Source organism: Balaenoptera musculus, chromosome 20 (genome assembly GCF_009873245.2).
Source record: "Balaenoptera musculus isolate JJ_BM4_2016_0621 chromosome 20, mBalMus1.pri.v3, whole genome shotgun sequence".
Lineage (NCBI taxonomy): Eukaryota > Metazoa > Chordata > Mammalia > Artiodactyla > Balaenopteridae > Balaenoptera > Balaenoptera musculus.
This window is the reverse complement of record NC_045804.1, coordinates 48,196,723-48,217,621: the sequence shown is the minus strand read 5'-3', so window position 1 is coordinate 48,217,621 and position 20,899 is coordinate 48,196,723. Positions and strand designations below refer to the sequence as shown.

The window sequence follows — 20,899 nt, the reverse complement described above, 5'->3', positions numbered from 1 at the left end:
GAGAACCCCTCTCACACTTCCTTTCTTTGCTTCCCACAGTCGTCACTGCGGACGTCTTCTTTGCCATAAATGCTCGACCAAGGAGATTCCTATTATAAAGTTTGATCTGAACAAGCCTGTGCGAGTTTGCAACATTTGCTTTGATGTACTGACTTTGGGTGGGGTCTCTTAGTGAGCCCCCGGGAAGGTCCAGGCCACATCTTCGGTTGCCTCCCCAGCAGCTGCTCTGCTCACCAGCCTGACCCCCACCCCACCCCCCCCCACCCCCCAGAGCAGGAGCTGGCAGTCGTCTTCTTGCGGCAATAGACTGGAACAATTAAGGACCATGGTGTGATAGATCCCATCTCAAATGATTCTGTATGATTGTCAGTTTATCAGACTATGATCAAGGTCACTAGATGTCTCACTAATTGGACCAGGCCTTTTAGCCTAAGTGGTAAATGTGATAGGAATTAGACCCCATTCTGCTAGCGATGTACAAGGATGCTTCAAAAACCATTTTCCCTTCCAGTAGCTTAGTGTCCATCTCAGAGCATTCGTGAAGTCTTCCTGACTGGGCGGACTTCCTAGGCAGAGCCTAACCGTAGGAAGCTGGCATCTGGCTGCACAACAAGAGCTGGCTTTACTCTAGGGTAAGTGGCTGTGGACTTTTCCGCACAGTGTTTTCATAAAGGTAATAGGATCCTCTTGCCCTGAAATCTCGCTCTCTCTTTCTCTCTCTTTTTTTTTTTTGGGAAAAGCTAAGCTGTATTTTCAGTGAACTACCCCTTTAAAAAAGGTGAAATCTTTCTAAGCAGGGTTCAAAGATGAGAGCTGAAAAATTGTGGCCTTAACAACTGAAAGCTTTACCAGTATTCATGCTACTCGGGTGTCAGGATTGCGGTGTGGCAGCTTGACACCTCCTAGCAGCCATCTTGTTCTCTCATCTTGCTGTGTCCTGTCTGTGGAGTCCTCAGTCACCTGCCACTAGGCAGTGGTGGAGAAAATGCACTTTTATTGTGCTGCACTTTTTATATAGCTGCATTATTGGTGATTCCAATTTAAAAATCCATATTCAAAAATACCCTCACACATCCGTGCATCAGTGATTCTAATGATCGGCTTTGACTGGACCTCAGCTCACACTAAGTCTTAAAGGGAAGACTCCTGCGGAGTGTCATTTGGAGCAGGAGAGTGACACGGGCCAAGTGAGGGGAAGGGGAATCTCCAGCCTCAGGCTGGCAGGTCCCATCTCCTTGACATGAGTGCTTCTTGCTGAAACTTTTCCAGTTATGTTGTGAGTGCTGTCCGTCCCAGGTCCCAGGTCCCAGGTCCCAGATCCCTGCCCCATAAGAGCCAACAGCCAAAGGCCCTGGCCAAGCGTGTGTGACCGCATCTTGGAAGGCTCGCTCGAGTGCTGAATGAGGCCCCCAGAGCCTACCAGGCCTTAGTCGCTGCTAGTACATGCATTAATCCTGAAGTGTTAAACTTCTTTTCTTTTGAAGGTTTGGCCAGTTTTTTTAAAAATGCACATTTGAAGAGAAACTTCTACCACTGCTTAAAAAAAAAAACCAAAACTCTGAGATGAACAATATGTGTTGTACAGCTATACTCAGAGATTAACAATCTCAATCATACATACTGTTTTTTCAGACATTTAACCACTACATTTTTTTGTATTAATGAAATATGGATATATGTGTAAAAGGGACTAAATATTTTTTTGCAGCAGCCTGTTGTTTTGTTTGGATAGTGGTATGTCCTCCATGTTGCTGTAGATTTATACATCCTACTGCCTAAATATGTGTGTAAAATGAGCTGATAAACCAGAGTGCTACTTTTTTTTTTTTTAACATTTCTGTGGATTTATAAGATATATATGCTTTCTATGTTAATATGAGCTTGTGCACAATGTTTCAAAGAAAAAATTAATTAGAAGAGTTCCCCTGTCCCCTAAAGTCTGTGACATATTTCATATAGAATTTTTATAGGAAAACAGCTAGTCTTGGCAAACACCTGACCACGTGAAGCATGTGGTCAGTTTCCATTTTCTGTTGCCTGAACAGGGCCTGAGGAAGTAGACCTTAGTTAGGTGGCTTGATTCTTTAATTGGAAAGTAAGATAATTATGCTTCAGATGTGAATTGAGGTGGTCGGTACTTTTATACCTGTTCTTTTAACGTTCATGGTAGAGAGAGGAGGATGGGAATTCAATCAGGGATGAGGTTGATTGTCCTGCCCCTGCCCTACCATACCAATTTCAATAACACTCTAATTTCACTTAAAAATCTTAAAATCATGTTTGAAATTGTTGAGTCAAGCTTCTTTTTCTTCACAGAGTCCAGGGATAGCAATGGTACCTAGCTGCCACAAGTTGGGGGAACATTTTGTGAGTTCTGCATTGGCTTCAGGGTGCATTCTTGTAGATCTAGAAAAAGCACCTTTCCACAGTCTTAGGCTCTCCCTGCTGTGCCGATGCGTACGGGGCTGTGTCTCAGGTCCCTTGAGCGGTGGCTGACCTGGGGGGACTTGACATGCTCTCAGTCCCCTTTGCGCTCTCCAAGCCGTCAGACTTGGCTCTAGAACTGCCTGACTGTTCTTGTTGCATTTCAATCCACAGCTTACAGACTAATAGAAAAAACTCAATTTTATTCATTCAGAGAGTTGCCAACTGTGAATGAGTAGAGCAGGAAGAATAAACTTTACTGAAATATAATTTGCTGAATCAGTCAACGTTGTTACGCTAAATTAGCTTTTTAACTGCCTCATGCTCATCACCAGATTTATGATACAGTGTGTTCTTAACAGTCCTTTCTCTTTTTTTTTTAAAAGATGAAGGTACAAACCATGTGCTATATATATAAATGGAATGGCTAAAACTAACTTGCTATGATCCTCGAACACAGGAATTTCCCACAAACTCAAGTGCCTACACTTAGGACTTGTTAATTTTCAGTTATCTTTTTAGTGGCGTCTCACTGAATGATGTATTAGAATATGTGTTCCGTTTGGAGTCTGTTGCCTGTGCATTGTCAACCCCAGTTACCAACTTAGTCGAGGCTGGATTAGATTGTTCAGTTCACCTGCCATATTCTCTCCAGGAGTGGGGTCCACGTGACCACTAGTCCTCTACCTCAGAGCCCTGAGTTATTTGTGACCGCCCTGTTCAGCTTTCCTCTCTCCTCTCCCTGAATGGGGTCCCTGCATGGAACTCAGCATGCTAGTGGGTTCACCACCACTCCCGGTTCATGTCTCCCACTTGTTGTATCGAACGGTATTGTGCTAATCTTATCTGTAGGCATGAAGTGGAGGAAATGCCTTGGGACAGGGGAAAACCTTGATCTCCATCTAGGTTTGTTTTTAATCTGGAGAAAAAACCCTATTGAACTATGTAATGCTTAGATCTGAAAGGCAGACTAACTCCCCAGGTGACAGTAGCATGAGCAAGTAAATGTAATGCTTCCATGACAGCCCCGCGTGGAGCTTGCAGGTTGAGACTGAGAGAGAGCTCCAGAAACAAGCTTTCTTCCAGGACCTGGGACTGCTTCTCTCAGGACCAGGCCCAGGAGAGCTGGGCACCGGGCTGGCAAGACCAGCCCCTCCTAATCTGAAGCACCAAAGCTCCCCAGCCCTGCCGGGGAGAGGAGGAAGCCGAGGACAAATAACTTTCTAAAGGGTTTGGAAGCCACATTCTCATTTTGTGGAAGTAATTTAGTGAAGAGCTGATTATTTGACTAAACACTTATTAAATTTCCAGAAGTTATCATAGATGCCTTAAAGATTTTCTTTGGAAGATCATTGCCTGTACAGTTACTTTTTTGTGTGGCATAAATAATATATTAACCTGTTACAACCGACAACATTGGTTTTCTGTAGCTAGGGAGTCTTGAGTTGGCAGCCTGCTCAGCTTAATGACTTAATGTCCTATTTTGGCAGATGTGTGGAGTTGCCTGTTACCATGACATACCTGTGTGCTATACCCAGGGGGAGGGCTGGGCCGAAACTGCAGGCACACATTTGGGTTGATCACCTTGGCTTCCAAGCCATTCCGGGTGGTGCTCAGTGTGGGGCGAGAGCATCATATAGGACCATGGCGCTTAGCAGCATTGTTTGTTTGGAGTCCGTGTAATGGAATGTATTTTTCAAATATTGATATTTGCATTTTCTGTAACAATTCCTTATAAATAAAATGAGGTCAAATTGTACATTTAAAGTGGAAACCTTAATAACACATTTGTAGTTCCTTTTAATGCAAAAAGTACCAGTAAGCATTAAAAACAAACAAAAATTTTAACACTCCTGCCATATGAATACATTTCTTTAACAACTACCCTCTAGGAAAATCTGAATTTCCAACACTTTTCAGAAACACATGGTTGACAGCAGTGAGAAAGCAGCTGTTTTAGGCATAATGACCAGCTGCCTGGACGTCCTGTGCTCTTGGCCCAGACTTCAGCTCATGGTGATGTGTGTGACCCCAGCTGCCCAGGCGCAGCCACCTGACCCCGGTGCAGCTCTCCCGCGGACCCTGGAAATTCCCTCCCTGACTCCGTTATTTAGGAGCAACTCGAGAAGATCCCCCCATGGTGAGGTTTCTGCTGGCCTTGGTCTGAAGGGAGGACCAGTGCTGTGGGTTTCAGAGGAAACTAAGGAAAGTTTACGGGTTTGCAAGTTAAAATCTAGTGATCCATAATCTCCCCATACAAACTGCACGAATCTAGTAGCTCACCTCGCCATCACACTTTCTTGAACTAGTGTTCTCCTTTCCCTTACCTGTTTTCCATTTTGCTCACTCCTGGTTCGGACCAGCCATGGTGACTGATAAATCTCATTCTCTCGTGGCTTTACTCAGAGTTATTTAATAGGCACTGTTGGGGGCTTCCATGTAACAATCCCAAGTAATCCTAATAGCTGTCCCTAAGGAGAACACTGGTCATATTATGTCATAATATGTGAGTACAAACCGGCATGTTTCATAATTTCTGTGCCTTAATTTTTATGTCTGTAAAATAGAAGTGACCATGGTTTGTCCTAGCTCACAGGGTTGCCCTGAGGAAGGTGATGAGTAATAAGTCATGTGTCCTTCCTCTCATGCAAGTACACGAATTCTGGTGTGCACAGCGAGGGTCCCCTCCAGTGCGGGCTGATGGGAGCAATGTCTGCTGCCTATTTGCAGGAATCTGGGGGCCCAGGCAATAGGAAGTGCTTTCGAGGATGGAAATTCAGATTTCCACAGATTTCTGAACAGATATCCCTAACCTGTCCGTAGGATCTATCTTTTAGATCACAGTTTGTCCTGGAGCTGAGCAAGCTAGGGATGGCAGCAGTGGTCTGGTATGGGTCCCTTTGCAAGTTAAAGGGACTGAGCTGTGGCCACAAAATTCTGGGCTCTTCACTCTTAGTTCTGTGTTTCTAGAAAAACTGGAATCTCAGGATTAAAAGGCAGACGTTATAATTTCCTCTAGCATGTTAGAAGGCAGCTGCCCAGCCTTTGCTTTAACACTGCTCATGGTGTGGCAGAGAGGGCAGACCTGGGTATAAAGCTCAGCTCTGTCGTGTGATGACTGTTGTAACCATTAGATGTGGGGTGGGAGAATTTATGCCCCTTTTCTGGACCATAAAAGACCCTCTCAAGGCTGGCATCGAGGTTCAGTGAGAACAGATAAAGCTCCCTCCCTGCTCAGCATGTTTGCCCAACATGTATTAGTTTTCTTCTCCACTTCCCTCTGTCAGCAAGTCTTAGCTGCCCGAGCTGAACTTTCTGTGGCTTCTATCAGGGAGGGACTACCTTCCTCCTCCATAGTCTTGCCCAGGAGGGAGGAAGGAGAGGCATTTCTCCAGTAACCACTAGCTTCTCATGGCTGAGCCTTTTGGATCATTAACATGACAACCTACTCTTGGCAAATCTCTTGAAGATTCACCCACTGCCCTGGTGTGAGGAGGCTCTTTACTATAAAGTAAGTGGTCGGCGTCAAAAAGGAAATGAGTTCTCATTGAGCAAGGAAGTGGGCAGCCCGCAGAGGCTGGGTGAGTGTGTCCTGAAATGCGGGCTCAGGGGTCTTGCATCAGCCAGAGTTCAGGTCTGTACTTGGCTGGGATGACGCTAAGTGCCTTGTTTTGCTCTTTTTCTTTATCAGTTTGTTTTGGAAGGATCTAAACATCTCTGGACCTGGCCTCCACGCTGTCCCTGCATTCCTACCCCAGGAGTGGCCTCTGGCCGCTCTAACCAGGGCTTTACTCGGCCGTACTACAAGCTTCTTGAGGTCAGGAGCCTCACTTCCCCCCAGCCCCGACCCCAGGGCACACAGATGCTTGGTAAATATTTGTCGAATAACTAAGGACTAAGGAGAGCAGTGGCAGTGACTAGTTCCCAGTTAGCCTGGGGTTGAGTCAGCAGGGATGCCTCAGGCACTGACCTCAAGGGCTGTGTGGAACTCAGAATAAGGTCCTAACTTAAGTTCGCCTCCTTATTTTCTCCTGCTCCAGGGAGGGCAGAGACATACCAAACTATGGAGGCACGAAGATAGCACTGAATCAGGACAAGAACCTTGAGTTCTAGGCTCAGCTTCATTGCTATGTGCCTTTGTTAAGTTCTTTGGGCCTTGGTTGCCTCATCTGCAAAAGAGAGCTAATTCTGCACACTTCCCGTGTCCTAGGTATGGTGGATATGGGGGTACAAAGCCAAGTGATCCTTGGTCCCTGTCTCAAAGAGAGTCTGCAGTCCAATGCGAGAGGCTGATAGGAAATTCATAGTTACGGGACACTGTGACATTTGTTATTTTAGAAGTGAACACAGTATTATTTTCCTAGAGGAAAGTGCATCTAAATCCACTGGTGGGCCAGTGGTTAATGAAGCCTCCCACTTGATTGAGCTAAGTTATTAAGAGGTAAGAGGTAGAAAGATTGAGAAGAAGGCGTGTCATTCCAGGCAGAAGGGACAGCCTGGGTGAAGGTGTTGCAGGCATAAAGCAGCGAGGTGAAGGCTGGAGGGATCAGTGCATGTGGGAGGTGGTGGCAGAGATACAGAGGCTAAGAGGAGACGGACCCTAGAAGGGCCTCGTGCGCCGCTGAAGAGTTAGCAACTGATCCTTACAGATAAGGGAGCCACTGAAGAGGTTTAAACGGAGAATGCCCTGAACGTCACGGGGATGACTTGGCAGCGTGGAGGATGGGCTGCAGGGAGTGCAGTTAGATCAGGTGAGAAAGGAAGGCCTCAACCAGAGGAGGAGTACTGAACAGGTAAGGGGGTGGGATTGCCAGGACCTGGAGACTGGTCGGGAGGAGGGGCTCAGGAGGGAAGGGGCTGGGGATGATGGCCAGGATTCTTACTTGGTGTGACTGGGAGCTCTAAGATGGCGATGGTGGAACCATCCAGGGGAACTAGAAGAATCACCAGGGAGAAGATGAAGACTAAATCCCAGAACTGTGGAGTCTGCGGTGCCTGCAGAAACGGTCAGGAAAGCCGCCTGGACGAGATGACAGGCTTGGCAGCTGACGCAGGAGTGAGAGGAGCTGGTGGGAAGGCGTGTGGAGGAGAGGCTTCCCAGGAGGCTGGAAGGAACCCCCGAGGGAGATAAGGGAAATGAGGAAAAAGCCAAGGGAGGCTTTCACGAGGGCCCTCAAATGTGACCGGTCCAGGTAGGTAATAATTGAATGTGGCCGTGGGTTTGCCAGTACAGAATTTATCCTGCTGTGGAGCAGGGAAGGGCGAACCTGGGCGACTGTGTTGCAAGCAAATGGGGGCTGAGGAGCAAAGACTGAGCACATGCAGCGTTTTCCAAAGCTTTGCTGGGACGGGAAGTAGGGACAGGGCCTACAGAAGGATGGGGCAGGAGGGAAGGGAAGTGAGCTGTTGAATGCAGACTTACAGGGAAGAGCCAGGAGGCAGGAAGAGGTTAAAGGTACTGGAAAGGCAGGTGAGGAAGATCCTGGGTGGCAGAAGAGCAGCTGTGGCCAAAGGGCAGCGAGCCACGCCAGTTCAGGGCAGGCAGCCTCCGTTTTCTAGTCCGTGAATCTGGAAAGCTATTAAGTGAGATTAATGATAAAGGAGAGGAAAAACAACCGAAAAGGGAGGACAGAGAATGTTTAGATTAACAGCTGAGGGGATTGGGAGAAGTTGAGGTGAAGGCGCAGATGGGGAGACCATGAACCTGTAATCGCTCCGGTTTCGTTTCCTTACCTGTAAGGTAGGACCTCCTTGCCCCCATGAGCTTAATTAGAATCCAGGAGGTAATGGGTATGAACTTGGTCCAGTGTGGGAGATTACAGATGACCCTGGACACACCACCCACTGTTGAGGCTGTTTGTATTGGCACTTGCAGCCTTGCCCAAACTTTGATGTTGCGCTAGCCAGTGTCCGTGTTAGAGCTGTGAAACTACCTTTTGCTCAAAATGCAGACTTCGCCCTTTGAAAACACACCACCCCTAATTTTAAGTGTTTGAAAGAGAAACAGTACCCTTGCTTTAAATTGTTGCTTTGTTCAGAGGCATCTGGATTTGCTGCATCCCTATAAGCAAAAACTTTTCCATTTCCAGAATTAGCCTATCCTGTTTTATTGTCACCTCTCACTATATTGGTCCAGCTCGAATTAACTCAATGTGGCTTTTAGTTGTATTGATAAATTCAAGTTTGCCTGAGGACCGAGGTCTTATTTTTAAGAAAGGTTGTAAAAGTCAGGGCTCACATTAGCAAGTGGTGAACCGGAACAGGGTTGTGTTGACACTGTTAGTTCATACGGCTTTTCTGGATGTGTCTACTTGTTTCTGAGTTGTAAGGGAATGATGTAGCCCCTGATGTCCTGACCAGGGTGGGAGTTACAAGCAGGGCCCAGGCTGGCAGCTCATCTGGGCAGCCTGGGAGTCCGTGGGAAGGAAGCTGTTGGAGCTCAGAGCCCTTCTGCGTGTCTGTCCAGTTAGTTTTGAGTTGGTCAAATTTGTGCCCATTAATACCGGCGAACTCCAAAGGATGATGGTGAGGAGATCTAGGGGAACAGTGGCAAGAACAGGCCGACCAGTACTAGGCAGGTTGCCAGGCGCTGGCCTCAGTCACCAAAATGGTGAGCCCATGGGGAGGGGCATGAGTCCTGTCTGCAGAGCATGGCCCAGTCCTTCCAGGCCCTCTTGTTTCATGCAGGAGCCATCCTAGGGCACAGGAGTCAAGGGCCCATTAGGGAAAGGCAGGTGAGGGTTCCCTGTGGGTTATGGACATACAGGGTACCGGCTCAGAGGGGGACACAGCATGTGATGGCTAGGGGTGGGCAGCCTGTGTATTCCTCCAAGTTGGGGTGGTCCAAGTCCCCGCGATTTCTGTGCGCAGGGTCGTCCGGCGTCTGGTCACTAGGGGGGCCAGTTGTTCTCACACACACGCAGTGGGGCTCCTTGGCACCTGGCTTAAACAGCTTCCTGGGGACGCCAATCCAGTCTCTGCTCACACCTCCACTAAGGAGAGAAGGAAAGAGGGCTGCTTGAAGCATGAAGTCGTGAGTTTCTCTGGGAAGGGAGGAGAGGGAGCAGTGAGCCAGGCCTTGTGAAAAGTAGAAGCCGTTTCACTTGCCGCCTTGGTGTTTTCCCAAGGCGGCGGTCTGCAGCGCTCACCCGAACCTTCTTGCTCTCCCCCGAGGCCCTCCAGCTTCCCCTCCGAGGGCAGAGCCCGTCGTGCTTTCACTGCTGCTCCGGCCCCTGCCCTGTGCCTTCCTAGGAGGCGGCGCCACTTCCCTGCACTGGTGGCAACACCTGTGAAAGGCTTTCCCCCACTGGCCTCTGAGCGTCTCAAAAGCAGCGTCTGGCTTGAGAATCGCTATCCCAGAGCACATGTATTTTGACAAAGTTCCCCTGGGTTAACAGTCAATTTATGGCCTCACTGAACAACACAGATGTGGTGACCTAGAAGATGGATTTGGGGGAGAGGCGGGAGGAACAGAAGGGAAGCCCGTTTACCTCCTCTGGGAGCACCAGAACCGGCTGCCCCTGGTTGAGCTCCACTCAGCATTGCATGGTGGAAACTTCTGCTTCTCTTTCAGTTCCTGTTTATTTGCCTCCACGCCTTTGGTGATCATGGCTTCTGCCTGGGTCAGTTCTGGAGTAGGTAGCCCATCCTCTCCGTAGAACCTTCCTGTCACCCTCCCTGTGGTGACAGGAAAGCTGACATCAGAGTAGCCGTGGGAGGGGGGGGCAGGAACAGAGGCTTAGCTCCTGCAGAAGTCCTAGTAAAGCCGAGTCCCCAGGGCTTCCGCCCTCCACAGTAGCCTGCTGGCTGCTGATTTATTAAGAGCTGGTTGGAGGGACTTGTGTTGCCTTCTATCCCGATGTCTCTCAACATCTTATACGACTCTGGATAGACGCCTCCCTGTTCTAGATGTAGAGTCCTCCAGCACGGAAATTATAAAGTCTTTCCCCTTCCGGACATCGGTTCCCTGAGAGTGGAACCACATGCCACTCACTTTTCAATGTCCCACAGCGCTTGGGGTACACAGTAGGTGTTCAAGAAATGCTTGATGAATGAATGGCTTACTGCATAACATTTCTGTGGCTCATTTCTTCCCTACATTGAATTATTTTGTCCTATATGGATATAAATAAGTCATTCATTGAGTGTTCACTCAGCATCAGGAGCTGTACTAGCACTTTACCCGTATTTTGTAATCCTCCTAACACCCGTTTGAGAGAGAAATCAGTGCTCCCGTGGTCCTAGGAGACGGGAGATTGAATAGCTGGGAAGTCTCTGAAGCTAGTAAGTGGGTCTGGCCCCGAGCTCATGCTCTCCCCTCCAGTATTCTTTTCTGGCTCAGTCCTTCAGTGGACAAACTGAGTGGAAACTGGTTTTAGTTTAAAATCCCTGTCAGAATTTGTAAGGTCTAAGCTATGGCAGTGGTCAGCAAGTGGTCAGTGAGCCTGTAGGCCAGAGCCAAGAAGGGATCAGTTCTTAGATGCAGGGACTTTCATCTCCGAGTCCTGAAGTGCAAGTGGCTTTCACAGCAGCCCCTGTCACAGGGCAAGAGAAGCAGCAGAAAGCACTTCTAGAAGGTTTGCCCAAGTAGGAGGAGGTATCCATACATACCTGTCCCTGCTGTGTCTGTCCAATCTTCTCAGTCCCCGAGAACTGAGATTCCAGGGTACGTTCATGTACCCAAGATTCAGTTCATCTTCCCAAGTCCAACTCCCTATCCTGACCTTTCCAATTCTATTCTTACCACTTTGTTTTTTTGGCTGCTCCATGTGGCTCGCGGGATCTTAGCTCCCCAACCAGGGGTTGAACCCAGGCCCCCTGCAGTGGAAGCGCAGAGTCCTAACCACGGGACCGCCAGGGAACTCCCTATTTTTATCACTTCTGCCTGTGTTCCCTGGCTTAGGAGCCTTGGATCTCTGACTCCTCCTTCACATCTAAATGTACACTTCCCTTCGTTCATGTCCAAACCATGAGCGAATCGTGTTGGTCCAACCTTTAAAATCACCCTGATTCTGCCCATTCCTTTCCATTTCCACTGCTACCACCCTAATCCAGGCGATGGATTACGACAGTAGCCTCCCAGTGGTCTCTGCTTCAGCTCATGCCTTCCCACAGTTCTTTCTCTACAGAGTAGCTGGGGTGACCTTTTAAAAACATAAATCACACCTCCATGCCTGGTTTATACCCTCCTATGGCTTCCTAAAACATATGGATAAAACACAAACTTCTTATCAAAGGCCTCCAAGACAACCATCTGACTCGTGTTTGCTTCTTCAGCCTCTTCTTAAGCTGTTCCCTCCCTCACTGTAGGCTCCCTGACCATGCTTCGCTGCTCCCCACCTCGGGCACTCTGTTCCCTCAGCCTGAAATACTCTCTTCTCAGATCTCAGGATGGCTGGCTCCTTCTCACCTTCCAGGTCTCAGCTTAATTTTCATTTCCTCCAAGAGGCCTCCCCTGACCGTCTGCTCTAAAGGTGTCACGCACATGCCCAAACATGCATCACATTAGTTTTAGTTTATTCACAGTCCTACCTGGAATAGTCTCGTCAGTTTACTAGTTTATGATATTTCTCTCCCCAGCAGTGAGGCCCCAGCACTCAAAGCAGCTTAGTTCAGAGCATTCATTTTGAACGCTTGTTAGAATAAGTGAAGGGATCGGGGCCCAAGTCCCAGGCCTGCAGTCTGTGAGTTGGCCTGGCACCGCACTTTCTCCTATAGAGGGTCTCTGTATGCATGGTGACAAGCCTGTCCTGGTGGGTTTTAGACATGAGACCCAAAGAGAGGACAGCAGTAGTAGAGGCAACAGAGAAAGAGGTAGAAGCTGTGTCGTGAGAATGGCGGTCACCATTGGCCGGGTCTCCAGAACACAAAAATGACATCTCGTTTCCCCTCGAGGCCTGGCCATGTGGCTGCCAAGATGGCTTCCTGCTGTCGCCCTTCAGTGTGCACCCGCGTAATAAACCTTCATCTTCTGCCGCTCTGTCCTGAGGGTCTCTGGTGCCCTGAAGGAACCTAACACTGCCCTCCCCCTACAGAATGCGCTAGCAGAGGACAGGGACTGCATTCAGCCCGTCTGTGGCCCCACGAGGACCAGAACCACAGCGTATCCACGGCAGACACTCGAGTATATCCTGACTTCAACTGCAGTCCTTCTGAGGCATTGCTGACCATGTGCCCCTCACTCCCCTACACGTGAACACTGTTCAACAAGACTAGTTCACTCATCTTACCAAACACATCAGTTTGCCCCTCAATATCGGTGTGATGTGTTTGGTCTGGCATCCTTTGCTGACACACAGGACTCCACTTTTATTCTTCTGTGTTGGGTTTTTTCCTTATTAACACAGTCATGTTTCAGCTTTGGTTTGGCAACTTTATGGGGAAAAGGGAGAACCAAGCCTTCTGAAGGCCAGACGGATGGAGGTCAGTTCCTTCAGTGGCAAACACAGTTGTGATCTGAGGAGTGGCCTGGTGCAGACTGGGTGAAAACAAAGATGGGGGGTGCTGCAGGTTGGGGTGACAGGGGCCAACAGTGGTGGGTGTGGAAGAGGGGGCACCGCAAACAGAACTTCAGATTCATGAAAAGAGCCTCGGCTAGTTGGATGTGGAGGGAGCAGAGGAGTTAGTGAAAATGCCAAGGTTCTCAGCAAAGGTAACCCAGGGAGTAATGACAGAAGCAGACATGCAGGGGCATTAGGGGCAGAGAAAGAACTTCCAATTTAGACCTGTTCCAGTGGTGAAGTGACCCTGATGTTCCTCAGGAAATTAGCCGTGTCTAAGTGGGCTCCAGTGAGAGGTCAGGGCAGCAGTAGATGGAGAAAAGGGGCCCAACCATCCCAGTTTTCAGTGTTTGTGAAGCAGTCTACTGTTTCGTGTCTAACATTTCTTTAGGACACCGTTAGGTATCTTCTCATTTAGGTAGCAAGTGCGGCACTCCACACAACTGGCTTGAACAAGTGTTTGATGAGCATGACTTCCACCTGGGAGGGAGTTCGTTGAGGATGGGCACAGGTTAATGTCTGTCTCCTTCGGGGACGAAGTAAAAGGATATTTGTCAAAACCACTTGCAAACAGGCTTTGAGCCTCCCTGACTGTGTCTGAAGCCAGACGCCTGGAACATGGCGAGATGGGGAAGCTGCCCTCCTGGGCGGGTTGCTCAAGGGTGGCGCAGGCTGTGGGGCAGCAGAGGCCAAAGCCAGTGGTCGGGCAGTCCTCTCCCAGGAGCGAGAGCGAGGGAAACAGGGACCTCCCTGGCGGGCCCGTGGTTAGGACTCCGCGCCTTCACTGCTGAGGGCCTGGGTTGGATCCCTGGTCAGGGAACTGAGATCCCACAAGCCGCGGCACGGCCAAAAAAAAAAAAAAAAAAAGTGATGGAAACAAGCGCCCCAGCCATTTCCTTCTGGGACATACCGCCACACTGACAGCCAGAGTTTAAGGTGAAAAATCCATGGGCATTTTTCAGATTTTAACCTTGAGCCCAATCCCCAAAGAATTCTAGCCCCTTAAAAAAACTGCAAGACAAACAAAACAAAACAAAAAAACAACTGTAAGACAACTAAGTGAAATCTATGGAAATGACCTGTGGAATACTTACCGATGAATTCATAATTCTTCTCATAGAATGAAAGCCAACTTTGGAGTGTCAGCATCTCAGAAAATGACAGGTCAGATACATCATCCACAAGGCCTCCTTCAGAGTAGTCCCCGGTCACAAACGCTCTGGATGCGTCTCGGCCTGCAGGGGAGATGTTTCCAGTAGATTAACTTATAAATCACCAACACTGTAGCAACTCAAGAATCTGTTTTCTGAGAAACATCTCCCAAAAACCCTCACTCCCCAGCCCCCAGCAAAGCTGATCCCTCCTCCCCCTCGGTGACAGACGCTCCTGGATCTTGGACATGCTTTCTGGCATGCACCCTGTTCTTTCATTGGCTTTCAGCAACATTTCGCATGGTGGACCATGTCCCTTGGCTTCTGTGACACTATACTCTTGGTTTTCCTCCTACCCCTCTAGCTCATTTTCTACCAGCCTCAGACATCAATTCTTGTTCACCTCCTTTGCTCCATCCACACCCTCCACTTGACAGTCTCATCCACTCCCGTGGTTTCAAGTACCACCTCTATGCCAAAGATGCCAAATTTGTATGTTTAGCTCAGACTTCTCTTGAGCTCCAGACCTGTATATCCAGTTGTCTTCTCAACGTGCCTTAGATGACTTTCAGACATCACAAGTTCAAAATGTCCATACTGCATCCCCAGCCCCTGGAAACCTGCCTCTATTCTAGTACTCCCTGTCTCGGTTAATAACCACTTGCTCAGCCCAGAAATGTAGTCCTTGACTACTCTTTCATCCCTCACATCCAATCAGTCCCCAAGTCCTATACTTTCTTCCTAAATATCAGTCTGCCTGGCCCCATCTACTACTAAGCAAGCCCGGGCTGCCGTCATCTCTCATCTGAACTACTAGAGTAAGCTGCTAGGTCTCCCTGCATTCATTTGGTCCCCCGCTAATCTATTTTCCATACAACACTTAGGCTGATATTTTAAATAAGTCGATCATATCATCTCTTGCTTCAGAATCCTCAGGGGCTTCCTTTTGCCCTATGACAAGGTACATATTCCTTAACAGGCCATTCAAGGCTCTGCACCAGCCACCGCCAGCCTCACCTTGCCACTGTACTCCCCTCCTCACTCTCCTCCTCCCCCACTAGGCTAAGGCCTCTAGTAACACCAGTATGTTCTCCTTTTAACACTCATCACAAAAATAACTGATTAATTGCTTATGTGATAACTATTTAACGTCTGTCATTTCTACTAGTCTGCAAGTTTTATCAGGGAAAAGAACACACCAAACTTAAGAATCAGTTCCCCAGTGTCTGGTAGTGCCTGATCTTTAGTAAGTTCTTTTTTTTTTTTTTTTTAAAGAAATTCACGTTCTTTTATTTATTTATTTATGACTGTGTTGAGTCTTCGTTTCTGTGCGAGGGCTTTCTCTAGTTGCGGCAAGTGGGGACCACTCTTCATCGCGGTGCGCGGGCCTCTCACCATCGCGGCCTCTCTTGTTGCGGAGCACAGGCTCCAGACGCGCAGGCTCAGTAATTGTGGCTCACGGGCCCAGTTGCTCGGTGGCATGTGGGATCTTCCCAGACCAGGGCTCGAACCCGTGTCCCCTGCATTGGCAGGCAGATTCTCAACCACTGCGCCACCAGGGAAGCCCTAAATTCTTAATAAATACATGACTGAATGAAACCCGTACATTTATAGTTAATTGATTTTCAATAAGGGTGCCAATTCAATGAGGGAAAGAATAGTCTTTACAACAAATGGTGCTGGGACAACTGAATAGAGACATGCAAAAGAATGAAATTGGACCCCTACCATATATAAAATTGACTCAAAATAAATCAATGACCTGAATATATGAGCTAAAAATATAAAACTCTTAGGAGAAAACATAGGTGTAAGTCTTTGTGACCTAGGATTAGGCAATGGTTTCTTAGCTAGGACACCAAAAGCACAAGCCACCAGAGAGAAAATAAATAGGATTTGGTCAGAAATTTTAAATTTTGTGCATTAAAGGACACTATCAAGAAAGTGAAGCCCTGAAACCATAAAACACCCAAGAGAAAACATAGGCAGCATGCTGTTGGTTTTTTTTTTGGCCGTGCTGTTTGTGGGATCTTAGTTCCCCAACCAGGGATCGAGCCCGGGCCCTCGGCAGTGAAACTGCGGAGTTCTAACTACTGGACTGCCAGGGAATTCCTGGCAGTATGCTCTTTGACATTGGTCTTGGCAATATTTTTGGGAATGTCTCCTCAGGCAAGGAAAACAAAAGCAAAAGTAAACAAATGAAACTACATCAAACTTAAAAGCTTTTGCACAGCAAAGGAAACTATCAATAAAACGAAAAGGCAAGGGAATTCCCTGGCGGTCCAGTGGTTAGGGCTCCGTGGTTCCACTGCAGGGGGCCAGGATTTGACCTCTGGTTGGGGAACTAAGATCCTGCAAGCTTCGAGGCGCAGCCAAAACAAACAAACAGAAAACCCGAAAAGGCAGCCTACTGAATGGGAGAAGATATTTGCAAACGATATATCTGATAAAGGGTTACTATCTAAAATATACAAAGAACTCATACAACTCAACATCAACAGAACAAAACAAAACAGGGACTTCCCTGGTGGCATAGTGGTTAAGAGTCCTCCTGCTAATGCAGGGGACACGGGTTCGAGCCCTGGTCCGGGAAGATCCCACATGCCGTGGAGCACCTAAGCCCGTGTGCCACAACTACTGAGCCCGTGTGCCACAACTACTGAAGCCCATGTGCCTAGAGCCCGTGCTCCACAACAAGAGAAGCCACCGCAATGACAAGCCCGCGCACTGCAACAAAGAGTAGCCCTTGCTCTCCGCAACTAGAGAAAGCCCGCGCACAGCAACGAAGACCCAACGCAGCCAAAAATTTAAAATTAATTAATTAATTAATTAAAAAACAAAACAAAAAAACCCAAGCAACCTGATTAAAAAATGGCAGAGGACCTGAATAGACATTTTTTTCCAAAGAAGCTATACAAATGGCCAACAGACAAGTGAAAAGATGCTCAGCATCACTAATCATTAGAGGAATGCAAATCAAAACCACAATGAGATATCACCTCACACCTGTCGGAATGGATATTATCAAAAAGACAACAAATAACAAGTGTTGGCGAGGATGTGGAGAAAAAGGAACCTTGTACACTGTTGGTGGGAATGTAAATTGGGGAGCTACTATGGAAAACACTATGGAGGTTCCTCAAAAAAATTAAAAATAGAACTACCATATGATCCAGCAATTCCACTCCTGGGTATTTATCCAAAGAAAACAAAAACACAAATTCAAAAAGAAATATGCACCCCTATGTTCACTGCAGCATTATTTAAAATAGCCAATAGATGGAAGCAACCTAAGTGTCCATAGATGGATAAATGGATATACACATATACAGTGGAATATTAGCCATAAAAGCGAATGAAATCTTACCATTTGCGACAACATGGATGGACCTATAGGGTATTATGCTAAGTGAAGTAAGTCAGAGAAAGACAAATACCGTATAATTTCACTTATATGTGGAATCAAAAAAACATAACAAAACAGAAATAGACTCATAGATACAGAGAACAAACTTGTGGTTGCCCACAGGGAAGGAGGCAGGAGGTTGAATGAAATAGGTGAGGGAGATTACGAGGTACAAACTTCCAGTTATAAATAAGCATGGGGATACAGCATAGGGCATAGAGCCAATAATACTGTAATAACTTTGTATGGTGACAGATGGTCACTAGACCTATCGTGGTGATCATTTTGTAATATAAAAATATCGAATCACTATGGTGTACACCTGAAACTAACATAATATTGAGTCATTTATACTTCAAAAAAAAAAGTGAAAAGACAACCTGCAGAATGGGAGGAAATATTTGCAAATTATATATCTGATAAGGGTCTAAGTGTCCAGAATATATGAAGAACTCATATATACAACTCAACAATAAAAAGACAACTCAATTTAAAAATGGACAAAGGATTTGAATAGACATTTCTCCAAGGAAGATATACAAATGGTCAACAAGCACATGAAAATATGCTCAACATCATTAGTTATCAGCAAGAAGCAAATAACCAAAACCACAATGAAATACCACTTCAAACCCATTAAAATGGCTATAATCAAAAAGAAAAAAAAAAGACAGTAACAAGTTTGCTGAGAATGTGAAGAAACTGGAACTCTAATACATTGATGATGGGCATGTAGGTTGGTGCAGCCACTTTAGGAAACAATGGGCAGTTTCTCAGAAAGTTAAACATAAGTTACCATATGACCCAGCAATTCCACTCCTAGGTATATACACAAGAGAACTGAAAACACATGTCCACAACAAAACTTGTACATAATGTTCATAGCAGCATTATTCATAATAAGCAAAAAGTGGAAACAACCCAAATATCCAAGAAATAATGAATAGATCAACAAAGTGTGGTATAGCTATACAATGTAATATTATTTGGTTCATAAAAAGGAATGGAGTCTTGACATGCTGATACATCATGAATGAACTTTGAAAACATTATGCTAAGTGAATGAAGCCAGACACAAAAGGCCACATGCATGACTCCATTTACATGAAATGCCCAGAAGAGGCAAATCTTTTGAGACAGAAAGTAGATACTGGTTGCCAGGGGCTAAGTAGTCGGAGGGGTTGGGGAATGACTCCTAATAGATATGGGGTTTCTTTTGGGGGTGATAAAAATGCTCTGGAATGAGATAATGGTGATACTTGCACAACTTTCTATGTTAAAAACCACTTGTACTCTTTAAAAGGGTGGATTTTATACCATCTGAATATCTTTTTAAAAAATAAAAATATTGACTGACTGAGCGAATAAGTGAACATACCTGCTTCCCTACTAGAGTGCATAGGTGTTGGGGAGCAATGTTATAATCTCTGATTCCTCAGCACATGGTACAGGGCCAGCTACATGGCAGTGGTCAATAAATGGATGGTGAATAAATATTGGGCACAAAGGAACTCAGTCAACAGTAGAGCACATTGCAAAAGAAAAATCACTCCAGAAATGCAGCGTTTTCTGCTCACACTTGTGCATACAGCCATGATGGCTGCATCAGAGGGCGGCAGGAGAGTGCACCAAAGTGTCCACACCTGGCAGGTAAGTAAAACACTTGATTCCAGTTCTAGCTCTGCTTCTAACTCATTGTGTAGCCCTGGGTAAGTCCCTTCCCCTTCTGGACTGTTTGAGGAGCTCAGCAACACCAACTGAACTTAATTCCTTCTCTGTCAATGCTTCTATTTCTTAAAAGTTCTCCCTAAAGACAGGGAAGTGACTTGTATTTAAGTACCAGAGGCAGCTTCCCAGTTCTCCTGAGATAATGACAAGGGGGAAATGCTTATTTCATATCAGCTTAGTCACTGGCCGTAGGCTTGCTTGTCATTTTCTTTTTCTTTTTTAATCTAGGAGATGGTCATTCTTCTGGGCTGGTAAAACGACATCTCTAAAAGTAATAGGCTGGTGCTCCTAGTTCAAGTGCTGTCAGGACTTAGTTGTGAGGGCTTTAGGCAAATCACATCCTCCAATCCCCCAAGATATAAAATAGGGAGGACAGAATAATCCTCATTTGACAAATGTTCTTTGAGGCCTAACGTGCCAGCTTTGTTCTAAGTACTGAAGGACTGTAAATGGGGCCAGACTCCTTCCCTGTGCTCTAACCTGATAAACTTTTTTAAGGAAGGCAGACAAATGCATTTGTACTAGAAGCAAGAACGACTCAAACCAAATGTACTACTTTTAGGGGAAACCTGGAGTGGGGGGAAAGGAAGATCGCTTCCGATTGGGGCACATTGAAGAAATGGTTGGAATCATTTCCAACCATTTGGGGAACTCTTGAGGCCGGGGACAGGGCGTCACTCATCTCTGGGCCCTGAGAGCCACGCAGTGTGGCACAAAGCAGGTACTGGGGGCTTCTGCTGGCAGGTAAAGAGTAACTAGTAAGAGGCAAGAGATGTGTTTCTCCAGCCTAACTCAGGAAGAGTGGTGGGGAAAGACAAAGCAGAGGCCGGCAACAGTTGCCCACAGTCCTGCCCGAGTCAAAACAGACCAGAAGGATATGCAGCTGAGCCCGGTCCCCATGCTGGTCTGACGAATGTGGGGAGAAAAGAGGAAATGAATAAACGAATGAATAAGTGAATGAATGACGCGCAGGCGCCTACCGGCCCGCGTCGCAGCAGAAAAAGGCGTGAACCGCCCCGCTAATACCTGCGAAGCCGCTATAGTGGGCCCCAGGCTCGTAGTGCCTCCGGCCAGAGGACACATCATAGACGCGTCCGAGCAAGGCCAAGTAGAGGCCCGGGTCCCCAGGGCGGCCGCGATAGCGGGCCAGCTCCTCGGGTATGAAAAGGCGAAAGTCAGCGCGGGGACTCCACCAGCCCATCAGCCGTGCGGCCGCCGCCGCCGCCGCGGCCAGGCCCAGCCAGAGCCCACGCCTGCCGAGCCTCAGCATTTAGACAGCCGCACCGCCTCGGCTCCTCCGAGGTTGCTGCCTCTCTGTCCACAACTAAGATGGCGGAGAACCGGCCGCGACGTCACCGGCGCGACGCGCGCTCTCCTGTGTCCGCCTGTCACCAAGGGGACAACGGAGGACTGAAAGGGGAAAGTCTGGCGAAAAGTTCACTCCCTGGCTCCAACCCTTTCTCGTACTTTTCCAGCATAGCTAGCGACTGTGGAGGGATACCGAGAAAGTGAGCAGCGGGAAGGCTTCCTGGCCGGCAGATTATCTGCCCCCAACAAAGACGGTGGCAAAGGAGGCCGCGGGATGACGTAGACGTAATGACAGACGCGCCGTCTTGGAAATCAGGTTGCCCTAGCTAGCTGTCTCACGACAGGTGGAGTCCGCTTGACGGCGCCTTTGCGACATCAATCCT

The 20,899-nt window shown here is 47.4% G+C and overlaps 2 protein-coding genes across 6 annotated transcripts in view; one reads left to right on the top strand and one right to left on the bottom strand.

Annotated features, from left to right (window-relative positions):
- Window positions 1-4,183, top strand: part of ANKFY1 (ankyrin repeat and FYVE domain containing 1) — a 76,031-nt gene extending 71,848 nt beyond the window's left edge. For both annotated transcript variants that reach the window (XM_036836315.1, XM_036836314.1), the window contains exon 25: window positions 40-4,183. In XM_036836315.1, coding sequence (XP_036692210.1) covers window positions 40-172 — 133 coding nt within the window. In that variant the 3' untranslated portion in view covers window positions 173-4,183. The remainder of the gene's footprint in view (window positions 1-39) is intronic.
- Window positions 736-20,844, bottom strand: LOC118886486 (neuferricin). 4 transcript variants are annotated; one of them, XM_036836319.1, is made up of 4 exons: window positions 20,710-20,844; window positions 14,018-14,158; window positions 9,915-10,101; window positions 736-9,416 (listed from the first exon to the last, which is right to left on the bottom strand). In XM_036836319.1, exons 2-4 carry the CDS (start codon window positions 14,070-14,072, stop codon window positions 9,200-9,202), a joined length of 459 nt encoding a protein of 152 aa, XP_036692214.1. In that variant the 5' UTR covers window positions 14,073-14,158; window positions 20,710-20,844; the 3' UTR covers window positions 736-9,199. The 4 variants fall into 4 exon arrangements, with proteins under 4 accessions (XP_036692214.1, XP_036692212.1, XP_036692211.1 ...); XM_036836317.1 differs by having other exon boundaries at window positions 20,676-20,779; XM_036836316.1 differs by having other exon boundaries at window positions 20,235-20,773.
- Between the last annotated feature and the right edge of the window lie 55 nt (window positions 20,845-20,899).